Source organism: Rhyacophila brunnea, unplaced genomic scaffold, assembly GCF_057557595.1.
Source record: "Rhyacophila brunnea isolate RB1 unplaced genomic scaffold, BYU_Rbru_1.0 scaffold_20, whole genome shotgun sequence".
Lineage (NCBI taxonomy): Eukaryota > Metazoa > Arthropoda > Insecta > Trichoptera > Rhyacophilidae > Rhyacophila > Rhyacophila brunnea.
The window spans coordinates 17211948-17225628 of NW_028232860.1; the positions used below are offsets into that span (position 1 = coordinate 17211948).

At 32.8% G+C, this 13681-nt stretch overlaps 2 protein-coding genes across 3 annotated transcripts in view; one reads left to right on the top strand and one right to left on the bottom strand.

Annotated features, from left to right (window-relative positions):
- Positions 1–13681, top strand: part of mRpS5 (mitochondrial ribosomal protein S5) — a 344261-nt gene that overhangs the window by 18591 nt on the left and 311989 nt on the right. The gene's annotated exons all lie outside the window — the stretch shown is intronic.
- Atg2 (Autophagy-related 2) overlaps positions 1672–13681 on the bottom strand; it is a 52844-nt gene continuing 40834 nt past the window's right edge. The window contains exons 32-38 of one of the 2 annotated variants that reach the window (XM_085947893.1): positions 9788–9983; positions 8502–8648; positions 6981–7108; positions 5954–6108; positions 5717–5863; positions 5135–5428; positions 1672–2689 (exon numbers count right to left, since the gene is read on the bottom strand). In XM_085947893.1, coding sequence (XP_085804019.1) covers positions 5153–5428; positions 5717–5863; positions 5954–6108; positions 6981–7108; positions 8502–8648; positions 9788–9983 — 1049 coding nt within the window. In that variant the 3' untranslated portion in view covers positions 1672–2689; positions 5135–5152. The remainder of the gene's footprint in view (positions 2690–5134; positions 5429–5716; positions 5864–5953; positions 6109–6980; positions 7109–8501; positions 8649–9787; positions 9984–13681) is intronic. The other variant, XM_085947894.1, reaches the window with a different exon arrangement.

Here is a 13681-nt window from a genome sequence, read left to right on the forward strand (position 1 = left end):
TGAAATATGTTTCAGAATATGGGGCATAGCATTCTAAAATGAAACAAGTCTGTTATAAGTTTTACAAAATATATATTTTTACATACATATTGCACACAACATAACTGTATAAAAAGAATGAAAACACTAAAAATTAGTCACAATTTTTTGTTCAGGTTTGAACGTTAGCCACAGGTTTTTGTCATGTAAAAATGATTAATAAAATCATATTATGTAAATACAAGACTTTAAAAAAATGCATAAGTACTGCGTAATATATTACTATTTTGACTGATATACAGATCTAGTGCCCGCAATTATGTCCCATGCTATAAGAAACAACCTATTTTACAAGAAGATAATCAAACGTTGTAGACAAGCGAGCGTACACAATATGCAACAGTTATTCATTTGAAACAATTATATCAGAAGACACGTTTGATTACCTCAGATGTTTTTTACTATTCACAATGAAATACAATAGAAACTGACTTTAGGATTACGAGAGTATACGTGGATTTCTATTGTAATTCATTGTGAATAAAAAAAGTATGTGAAATTATGAAACATGTAATTTTCACTGTTACATAATTAATTTTATTTTTTTTAATATAATAATTCTGTTGTCTATGCCTGTTGCCGAATGGTGAAGGTTGGTTCCGATAGCCATGGGACTAGGTCTGATGAAAGTCTCCTATTGTTTCTTATCTATCACAAGTTGATTATCAATTTTAATTATTCAACACAACAAAGATAAAATAACCAAATCTCCTCTAACCATTGTGCCGACATTATGAAGACAATGGTTTCTATGGTAGGCAAAAAAAATCTGTAGATAGGTAGATACCTACCTATGTTTAATGGTGAATTAATCATAATTAACCAAAAATTAATAATCTATATGGCAGTATAATCCGCAAAACAATCTTACAAATAATTATTTAAAACCAGAATACAGTAAAAACCCGTTAACGTGAACACAGTTGATTTGAAATTTACCCGAATTCATAATTATTACCATTAATTCAATGAATGAACCAAAATTGTCACCACTGGATATTAATCTAAATAGGAACAATGTTACAAAATTGCATAAAAAAAACTGAATCATTGAACTTCAAATTTTACTGTTTTTTGTCATACATTTTGTATTCCGTAATTTCGAATTTTTTTTTTGATTAATTCGAATTAACGTGGTTTACTGTACTTTCAGAATATAATTTAGTAATAATATAATTCTTGAAAAATAAAAACATACCTGAAGTTCTCGATTGAAATTGAAATAAAATTCATAATTAAAATAATTTTTCTTTGCTTATAAAACAAAAATATGTATAACTTTTTAGGATTATTACAATAAAATATTATAGCTAATATAATTGAAATAGATTATAATATAATCACAGTGGACTTTATCATAGTCACATTTTGGGTAAGTATATAAATAAAATTCAACACATTTTCTTATATTTAGTAGGTTTATAAAATTCGATTCAATATAATATTACACACTATGGATAATTACTATAATATTAAAAGGTTGACAAAGAAATGTCAAAAGATGATATTTACAATATAAAATTTTACATTTAAAAAATGCATGTTTGAGTTACATAGTGTCTATTCATACTTAGACATGCTACTATGGCATGTTGAATAGCACTTCAAAACTATATTCTTTCTAGTCTTTTTGACAGTTGTAATAAGGGCGATATTATATATCCACAGTTGGGGGGGGGGTCAATTATTATACTTTAGGAATATCTGAAAAAATATGTTTTTTATATACTTCTGAGATTGCAAATAGCCTCATTTATAACTTATATTAAATTTCATTATCCAATATATGATTTAACAATTCATAGTAAAATGGGTGATTTCATAGATGTTGAAGAAACTCTTCTTCTGTCATTTCCTAATAACATAAGTGCCATTTTTCTGTGCAACTTCAACCAGAAACCCTTCTAATTTTTTAGTAGTTTGAAAATTATTATTTGACAAGATCCTTTTTTGTTTCACTTCACATATTATGTCTAGGCTCCCAGATGTAAGAGAAGGTTTTCGTTGACATTTTTAGATAAGCAAAAAAAAAACAATTAAATTTATAAAATAATATACATCCCTGGCCATCGGCTGTATAAAATAAAATTGGCACAGATTCTAATCATTATAATTATGGCAATTACTCATATATATACATTTTTTTGAACATTTTGAAAAAACACATTTTTTCCTATAAACTATAATATGCAGAAAGAATCAATCCCATATTTTGTCATACAAAATAATGGTTAAGAAAAAAAAAACATGCAAACACTTTGTTTTCATCCAATCATAAACATTAAAATATTTTTTAATTAAAGCTATAAAATCAACAAACTATATCAGAAGACTTAGGGTATCCAGTAAATGAGAATACAATTATTAATAGGTAATTATCCTATATTAAAAGGAAACAAACTATTTATAACAATGACAAAAACATACGCGCAAACTTTAAAGGTCCATGTCATAATTTTTTAAGTGGGATGATTTCTTTCTACATAAAAGCATTCAACTTATACAAATAAACAGTGTCATTAATGGGGAATTCGATATAGTAGGTTGGTGGTATATAAACGGTGGAGAATGCATCAGGAACGCTTCACGACCCGTAATAATAGATGACTACGATGATATCTTCACAGCGTCGTAGTTGTACAGGCTATACCTAGAAATATAAGGAAGAACTGTTTATTTTATTGATAGAATACAATATTTAATCTGCCTATATAATAGAAAATAACCCACTAACACACCCTTATTAATACGACACAAGTCTGACTAGCTCACTTCTTAGTGTACGTACCATAGGGTGGTTATAATTGTTTATATTTTCTTTGAAAATTGATACAATGTAAATTAAACTCTTGAGAAAGTATTAAAATTTGTTTATTTATTTTTCTTGTTATTATAATCATGGTTTTTTTTCATTACAAAACAACACATTGTTTATACATTTATTTTTTTAACTTTTAACGCGCATTATTCCTCAACATTTAATTTATTATAAAATCTTATTCTAATCTATAAACAGCTAGGTAAAATTATTTAAAGCATAATTATGGAAGAAAGCTACGCAGGAAGTTAAGTATTTAAGAAGTTATTTCAATTTACAAATTATATGCAGCTTGAAAGAAAATAAATGGATAATATCTCAAGCCGAAAATATTTTGACCGTTCTTGTTTTGCGATCGGTGTAGGCAGTGCACACATACTAACAAAAAATAGTCGCCAGCTTACGCATATCATTATACAGTGATTAATAAGATACGTGCAGTGCAGTACGTGGCGCTTTATTGTATTATTTTAAATTATAAACTGCAGCCACTGAATTCAATTATACAAAACGAAACTACTGAGTTTAATAGTAACCCTCTTCGGTAATTTTGCTATACATGTTATTTTATTTTAATGAATGCTTACATTTATTTATCGCAGTTCTCATTCTCTCCAGCATCCATCTCCTTTATAGTATATCAATTTTACATCTTTTTTACATCTTCTTCACATACCAGTATACATAATTATTAATTAGATATTTCTTTATTTAAAACTTACGTGCTAGGTACATACCATATTATTCGGAAACATAATTAAACAATTTAAATATTTACTTAATCTATTGACTCCATTCGTCACCTCGCATACTTGTTTCTTTTACCAATTTCTTCCCGCCTAGTGTACACCAGCGCATACATAGGGCGAGGACTTAAACTGTAATAGAAAGAAAATTTGACGATTGTCCAAAGGATTTTAGTTACGAGTTTTATAAAGCCGGCGGGGTGAAGATTAGGTGACAATGTTTGGGTCATCAAATATATATATATATATATTATCATAGATATTTAAGCTGTAGTTTATGTTCGTTACGTTAACTTATTCCACAAACAATATTATGTCACGTTTGTAATTTCACAGCACTCACTATATGCAATGTAAAAGACTGAAGCGGTGGTCAGGGACATAAATAAATACATGAAAGTGTGCGGGATTTTTAATTTCGCAGATCGCCGCTAAGCGATGATAGCATATTGCAGCCATGATAATATATTGAGTGACCTAACATGATATCATCACCATTACCTGTTAACTACATTATTGCAATCTACAGATGTATATCAACAAGACCTGTCACATTGGAATAAGAGCTAAACAACCATACCTCAGACACTCCATTGTTATGAAACCTGAACCAAAACTTTAACCGAAACCTGAACCATAACCAGCCAAAGATGTCGAAAAAATCTTCTTGTATAAAAATCGAGCCTAAATCTAAATGCATGAAATTTAAATTAGCAACAAGTGACTTCATATTGCAGGTTCATTTGCAGAGAACTTCACTCTATTGCTAACATTTATTTGTCAATTTGCAGGCCGTAAAAAAAGACGTTAAGCATTGGCCTATTGCGTCGTGGGTACCAGGTTCGAATCCTGGGTCTGACAAGTACACATATTGTTTTTCGATTTGTTCAACCTAATAGGTTAAGCAAGTGGCTGACATTCATTTCTTGTAACAACAAAATCTGTCAATACAAACCACCACTCTGTGGAGGCCCATATGATCCTACTAGGATCGGACATGGTCGAAAGAAAAGAAGAAAAAAAGACAACCCCGTCACGATGAGTAAATAAACAGCCAATAATACTACACTTTAGCATTATTATTTAGTTGAAAAAACATGTAAACTTTGTTTAAAACCGTTTATTACTGCACTCAAGTAATGAAGTAGTCACAATTAATATAAAAAATCATAATGGTAACTAAACGAGTAACTAAACTTAGTATAACAAATTAGTCATGCTTCATGTTCTTGCAAAACAATGTCATAACAAAAATAACATATAAGACTCCTTCTATTTATAGTCCAAATTCTTTGTAACCAACCCCGATCAGATCATCAGGATAGAATCAATGCTTAACCCAAGCAGTTGTGGCATCAAAAGTCCGAGTACAATAATAATTACAGTCACTGTATGCTTTATCTACACCGCCCTCCATGTCTACAGACCTTTTCGGACGTAATAACTAAGAACCAAGACCATACCATTTCAATTAATAAATTCAACAACTTGGGTACCTATAAAATATGTTACAAAATTTGATGTGACCAACCTAACCTGTAGTTTGAGTTCACCTCTCCCCATCCCATCTCCTGGTCTCCTCGTCTTCGTCGTCATCCCCGGGCGTGGCTCTCCACTTGTCTCGGTGGTCTCTATGGTGGTGCGGCGCAAGAGTGGCGCGCACCCCGCCAAGGACGCGGGAAGCAGCCGCGCTGGCTAGCAAAAAGGGAGCGATGGCAGTGGGCGGCAGCTGGCGCAGGACCCCGCCCACTGCTCCACTGTAACCGCGTGCCGATCGCTCCGCCGCCGCCACTGACGCCAAGGCCTGCGCAGTTTCTCCCAGACCCTGCCGCATTAACAAACATTACGTTCACATCAAATTAATTAAAAGAAATCAATATTAACATTCAAACACTAGGCATTTTCAGGCAAAACTTTCGCGTAAACCTGTAAATGAATTTTGAAAAAAATCATATCTTTTTATTCTTAGGTAATTCTTTGAAACACAAAGTGTTGAAAGCGTAGAGTTGAATTTTTATAATACAAATATTATTTCCAGCAATATGAGTTCAAATTTGAACATCTCAAATATTATGATATGTAAGGGTAAAATAATACATAAATGTATACTGACATCTTTCACGAGGTGATACGCATTGGTGACACCCTCTCGGATGTCATGAGGCTGGCGTGGCCTCTCTCTTCTTCTTCTTCCTTTCCCTCTGACTCCTCTCAGCCCCGGACTCGGCGACACCATATCGTAAGCCGTCTCAGCAGTTGCCTGAATGAAAATTGACGGACATACCACTATTTAACTGTCACGTTTTTTTATATTTTAAAAGGTACAGTATTAATAACCACAATCAATGACCTGTATGAGATGGATGATCCTTGCGGTGATATCCAGGGCGGCCATGGCAGTAGACGTGGTGAAAGAGGAAGCCCCTCGCTGTAGGCCGCGCACCAGCCGCCCATCGCGCTGGTACTGCTCGATCGGCAGCCAGAACAGATCTCGGATCCCTTGGACTGAATACACACAAATCTCAATTATTATTTATCACATCCTTTCTATTCCTTTTTTAATTAACACTAAGTCATTCCTAAATTACACGAAACGACTCACACAGGTCGTACATAGCACTATGTATACACAACAACTCAGGTACCAAGTGGATCGTCTGGACACTTGTAATGATTAGTTCATAACATACTTCATCTTGCTAGTGTTAAAATTAATTAAATCATATGTCATCGCAAACTATTGAAGATTTTGTTTAGTCAAGTAACAGGTTATTGATTGTATTTGTGTATTTGCTAAGTATATTCTGGCGACAATTTTGAAAGCAAAAAGGAACATCACAAGCAATGACTGTATGCACAGCTGAGGGTGAATCCTGAAAACTTCTTTGTATATTTTCAGCAGATCCCAGCGTGACAAGTTGGAGAACTTTCTATTTCGATAATCCTTTATTTGACTGGCAATACTGGACCAAACTTACGCTGCCTACTGACCGCGTCTGGTACTTCCAACTTGCTGAATACTCCCACGTCTATTTTAATCAACGTATTTAATATATTTCTAAATATTATAAATTAGAGTGGAATAAATATTGTAAAATCAACTCCTGTCATCGAGTCGGGCTGGCAATAATAGAATTTGCTCCTAATTCACTCATAATACAGATTCATAGTTACATTTAATGATCAAGGAAGTAGAATTCAGCAGGTCAGGGAGTCTGCCGATGTCAAGAAGCATGCATACGAGACATTCATTTGTTAGTTGAAATTCATAATATTTCAATCAACATGTCAACATTCTTAATATAACTCTTCAATATCCAAGTAATTTCACATCACCCATCTACCTCATTAATATTACTGTGATATCATATACTTACAAAGCTGCACAAGAGAATACATAGGGCCAACACCACCCAATAGACCGGGTAGCTGATGCCTCTTGATGTCTCCGAGCCATTCCTGGAGAGCCCACTTCAACAACCGCTCCACACCAAGTAAGCCGTGTCTGAAACAAAATAAATTGATCACAATCTTAAGGTTCACTCGTAGCAGAATACATGCAACCCGGTGGCCCCTATTGGGGGAAATAGGGAAGTGCTTTGATGCCTTCTTCGTGACAAATGACTGTTGGCAAAGAAGAAAAACCTGGTGAATAGATGGAGCCTTTAGATATTATAATATGAAAGTGAAGCTGATAATTAACCCAATAATTGAATGATTAAAACTTCACACTTGTGCCCTAATTTACCAGGGCCTAACTGAGATTTTTAAAAAACACCTTGCTGTGTTACAACCCTAAAAGAAGGATTGTATAAAAACAAACAACATTATTTAGATGAACAATTGCATAAAATCAAACAGTACGTAAGTAAGTAACTAAAGCAACTGTTCTGAAAATGTTCTATAATTGAGGCGTCTAATTACAAAAAGCGACAAGTCCACAATTCAAAATTTTCGGGAAACAACGTTTTTATGTTTCAAGCTTCAATTATTTGTTTTAACATGAGATTACTTTTTCCGTTGTATTCTATGTCGAAATTAGAACCAAATGGCAATTTGTTTCAGCCAATAAACTCTTAAATGTAATAAATATAGGCAAAATAAAATTGGACGTAGCTCTATTTGTACCTCACTTTTTAACTTACTCCGCATAAGGCACATTTTTCCGTGGCACTGTCATGAGTTTACCAAATCAATATTGAACGTTCCCTTATTGGTTGTCTTAAACACGCGCGACATCAACCAAGCTATAAATAATATGAAACACGGACTTGGCGCTTTTTGTAATAAATCGAGACGTAAAATATTTTTTTTCAGAGGGTTATGTCGCGTTTTGGAATTTATAGATCAATACATATTGTGTAAAATTATACAAAGAATTTTTCTAGATTTTGACCAAATGTGGACTTATCGCTTTTTGGAATTAGACGCCTCAATTAGTGTATTCTGTAATACAAAGAGTCCATTTATTAGTCAAAACTCTTACGTTATTCTTATTAGTCACTCATTTAACTAATATAGGGGCGAATATTACTACAGTGGAAGAACGTAACCTTGAAATTGCGCAGTTTGCAATTTCTTCTACTTCGCACCAATTACATAGGGTAAATTTAATTATTGTAACCGTTATTATTTTAGTCTGCTCTTACATGAAGGTTATTGTATCGTTTTCGCTCGCTTGACATCGCTCCAACTACGTCATATCGAATGTCATGCTTATGTGGTATGTTTATAACACCCATACCCTAGATACAAATAAATACACATATTAATTAAAATAACATATGAAGTTTAATTAACTAGCAGGATTCGGTCAAGTGGCAGCTTGAAATTGTCAGCTCGGACATAAAAATTATTATTATGATGTAAATTGAGATAAAATAATATAAAGTAGGTACCTGTAAGACAACCTCTTGAGTCTGAGTTCAGAGCAATTGAGCTGTCCGAGTCCCATGAGGAGGCCAGCCAGAGGGCCGTGGCTCAGCTCCACTCGCTTGCCCTGATAGTCCAGCCGGATGGGGACCTCGGGGCTGAACACCACACTCCTGACAAGTCAAATCAAATTATATATTGACTGTGAAATCTTCTAACTTCACAAAAGTAAATTGATAAATTTTACATGAGGGGGAAGAAACTTTCTCATTCTTTAAGAATCAGAGCATGATAGCTTTCACCCCGTGGAGACACAGCCACTAACCCGGCCATACATGCTGTGGATTGCATTTCCATATGGTTACAATATCAGCTTCCTGATGGCATTGGAACACTGCTATGGAAAAAAAATGCGAGTTAGCCAAAGATGTTGAAAAAACCTTCTTGCAATAGTGCGATTTAGTCTAATATATGAAAGAGAAGCTACAAAACTGGGTCTACTAATTTTCATACAAACTCTTAAGGCTGTACCTCAGTTGAGGCACGGTCTAAAAAGATCGTGGCTAGGCGATGCGCGGATTGCGGTTCGCGGCTACAAATGACGCATGCCAGACGAAATATAATTTGTCATATAAATCCAACATACATCCATTTTATGTTCTGTTTATTGTTCTATCAGTAACAATAATAATATATTCATTGACATGTTTTCTTTTTAAAGTAAATGGGTAACGTTTTTAGTCATCTTTACACGATTTAAGAATTAATACGCCCGTCACCATTACGAAACAAAGTCACGTGTTTCCAGCTCGACGTTCTCTCTCAGAATGCGAGCGAGTCCAAAATTTCGTTGCGCATATAGTTGAAAATTATTTGCCATTTCACTGATGTATCACCTTAAGAGAGAAGAATAAACCCATTGTTTGTTGCATAGAAAGATAGTAATTACGACAAACTGAAACTCACTCCGCAATTTTGATAGGGAAACCACGGAAGGCTTCATACTGAAGAAGACCACGGTCGATATTATATTTCAACTCTTCCATGATTCTTCAATGATCCAAATAAAAAATCAATACTTTGCAATGGTAAAAATCACACATACATGACAGTACACAAATATTAATGCAATTTTGTATCATGAATGTAATTTTTTTAATAACCTTGCTCTTGCTTTAAGGTGGTTGAGAGTTAATTACATTGAGTCATTTACATATTCGCGTTTATGGAAATGAATGTCATATTAAGAAAAATGGTTTGGCCACATTACAAGAAAAAAATAGGTAATCATGTAATTGTAAAACAAAATAACCTGAAGTAAATAGGCGCGTCGTTGACGGCGGCTTGCGAATTAGTCTGAGGAGGTTCCCCGCCGCCGGAAGAGATGCTTCCCCGGGATCTGGTTTCCGAGGGGCGAGTCCCGCAGTCCTCTTCCAGTCGAATCAAATTCTCCGACACCATCTGCTCGGCTTCGTAGCTGTTCAGCATTGGACCCTCATTTTCATCGTCTGCAATAAACATAACATGTATTTTCAAATCAAATAGAAAACATTTTGAGCTCTTTTCCCAATAAGAATGAAAATGCGGCACCATTCCTGACTCTGATACATACTATGGATGACACATTAAAACAGAGATTCTCAAATGGTGCCGATTGGGAAAGAAATGTGCCATAGGATTTAATTCATAGATTATGTAAATCTTGATAAACAGTAATATTTTATCACAACACGGTTGTACTCATAAGTAAAATAAAAAAAAAGTCGCCTGCGGTACAATTATCTTTGGGGTTTGTTAAAATTCAAAGAAAAAATATTGTGCAATTTCAATTACTGTTTAGCACTTTTTGTCAGGTTGATTAACTTTTATATTGGAAAATTCACTGTTTATTGTAGAATAATATTTTATAAACCTTATTTGGCAACACTGGCTATTTTATGACTGCCTGGAGTGAATGCCATGTACTGTGTTGATTGAATCAATCAACAGAATTTCATCCATCAAAATAAGTCACCAAAAATAACGATTGTAAATAACAGTTTATGGTCGCCATCTCTTAATGTATCAATGTAACACACAGAATATTCATTTTTCTATGGCTACTAATTCAGTCACACTTAAAACGTTGTGAAATCGTCATTAAATGGTATACAAAAATTTTATATGATGCCCACTAGTGATAGTCCAAACGTTTGATCCGATTATTTTATCAAGTGAAATATGCAAACTATTATATTATAAGAGACTAAAAAATTTGATCAACACCTAGCGCCATCTAGGATCATGTTAGTAATATCATTGATTCCTTGATTCGTTGTTTTTTTTGGTTTGGTTGTTTTGTGGCAAACAAATTTGGTTGTTTTTCTTTAAGGGCACACATGCTTACCTAGAGTTTCTGTTTTTTCATTTAAAGTTGAACTATGACATTGAATACTAGGTATGATTTTTAAAGTGAAAGTGATATTATGTTACATCTCTTTTACGCATGCTAATATGATTAAAAAGTTATTCTTTCTCTTTCTGTCACATTCGAATTTGATTACCGAAGTTTAAACATTTACTATGCGTATTAGCTGACGTGCTTCGTCGTTTACAAATTATAACATAAATTTAAAAAATATATGTATTTATAATATTAAATATATTTTATAATGTACACAGATTTTTTTAACAACTATATTATATATACTTTTATTTATTTGTCGCATATTTAAAATGTTCTTGCTTTATTAAAATCTTTTTATTAGCCGGCCAAATAAATCCGTATTTTTGGCCATAGACTAATATAAAAATCTCTCTGCTGTCAAAAATGTCAAATATTATGTTTACAAATTGCAAGGTACCTAAAACAATTGTGTTTTATATCAGGAATAAGAAACACTATCTGTAAGTACAATATTATGTTATTTATTACTATCGTAGTATTCTGTGTGTTTTGCATATATTATTCAAGTGTTTATTTATTGTTTTCTTAGTCTATACATGCTTTCAATGTTTCATAATTCCGACGTAATACAATCCTTTTTTTGAGGTTAGTTACATTCATTCCAGAATTATATAAAACCTGTGATTTCATATATATTTGTTTGATATAATCTAAGGCGTTCTAGTTGTTATTAAACATGTTACCTACCTGATTACTTTATTTTAGTTAATCAATCTTTTTTGATGCTTTGTATTATCACTAATCCGTTTTAATTACCACTCTTCAAACAGTCGCCAACTATAAAAGATTAAAAATCACACTATTAACAGTTCCTATGTTATGTTTTTTGCAGATGGAGAAAATGTTTACCGAGATCTTTGCTTGTCGACGGTTTCATATGAATAAGATGGAATGAAATAAATCTTTTAATTAATAATGAAATAAATCCAACTTTCGGCGTACGATTCGAACATGGCGTGATTTATGACGTCGACCATCAAGCATATACACCCATTTTATAGATTTAATAGTACAATTACACAAGGTAAATATAAAGTGACTAATGTTTAAAAAATAAAACAATTTTATAAAAACATTTTTGCACTAAATTTATTATCGATAATGATATAAAAGTTGCTATTTTGATTCGTAATATAAAATATAATATAATTGTGCATATCAGTTACTTGTATCATATTAGGTATGTCATTTGGTAGAGCTTACTCTCCAAGTCTTGTCTTTTTCAGTCTCAATATCACTTTGATATTAGAAAAATTGTCTTTCCAACACCAATGAAAGGTGCATGTATCTATACACACACATTTCAAAGGCTTTAAGTTTTCTAGATACTGTATATTACTTCTTCTCTTCGGCTATATCCGCATCTTAGTTGCAGCATATGGATACAATGCGGCGCCTCCAAGAATCTCTGTCACTCTAGTTTTTTTGCATCGTTCCAGGTCATACTAGCAGCCCGTAACTCCGCCAGATATGCTATATAGATAGTATTTAGTGGCCATCCAGGACGCCGGAATCCGGTTGGCTTGAAGAACAGGCAAACCAGATTGGGATTCTCTTCAGGCACTCGCAGCACGTGGCCGGGCCAGGTACAAAGTTGCGTATTCACTCTCAGCGTGATGGGAGGCTATTTGGTGCGTTCTTTTATCTCCCGTTACTTCTAAAATTACCGCACACCCAGTATCCGTCGTAAACATCTGTTCTCGAAGCTCAGTATACGGTTGCTCGGAGCCTTTGTAAGGTGCCATGACATAAAAACTAGTAAGATATTTAAAATAGCTGCTAGAATGAATACATTGTTGAAAGGAAATGAAAACTGATAATATGATATATCAATTAATTTGTCCATCTGAAGTTGTAGATATCAGTTAATAATTATGTGTTATACCAGTAATTAAATGCTGACTTCAAATGAAAATTGACAATTAAATATTGAAATAATATATTACCAGTTTTGATTTTTTTAAGTACTATACTATATCCATGGTTCATATTACAATGTCATAGTAAAACTTAGAAGAATAAAATATGTCGTAAGACGAAATCAATCTTGGGGTTTTAATATAAGTTAAATAAATAGTACACAGCTAATTTGTTATTACTTTGAATACATGCCATGTCTTTACATCAATAAAAAACAGAAAAACAATTTAATAATGTATAAATATTTATATAAGACTTAACAACGGCTGACATATAGTTAGACACGATGACCTCCATTTAATTTCCTCTTATTTTAAAATTCACCAAGATATATCCTAATAAGTAGGTAAGTATATTACATTTGTACATATAATAAGTAAATCAAGTACAAAATTAAATTACTATTGAAGCAGTATATATGGACCCCACAGAGTAATTAACAATATAATAATTTATATAATTATATCGGGTATATACTATATTGACACATTTTAATGAAGTCTATTTTTCTTGGTACCTACGTTCAATGATAAATGTTGTTTTATATTGTAACATAAACAATGGTAATATGCATTGATCTTTCTGATTTTTAAACTGTGATATCTATTTTATATATCTATTGATTTCTATGTGTATAATTGATACATTATTTATTTCAAATACAATACAATACAATTTAAAAACTAACAGTAAATAATATAGAAAGCGTCATGTTGTTTAGTTGGAATTTCTACTAGGAAATTCCATCCAATCCAAATCCAATTTTTACTAGGTGGGTACTTGTAGGTCAGCTATTTTTGGAATAAAATGAATCCCTTAAAAAACATGAAATAAGAATAG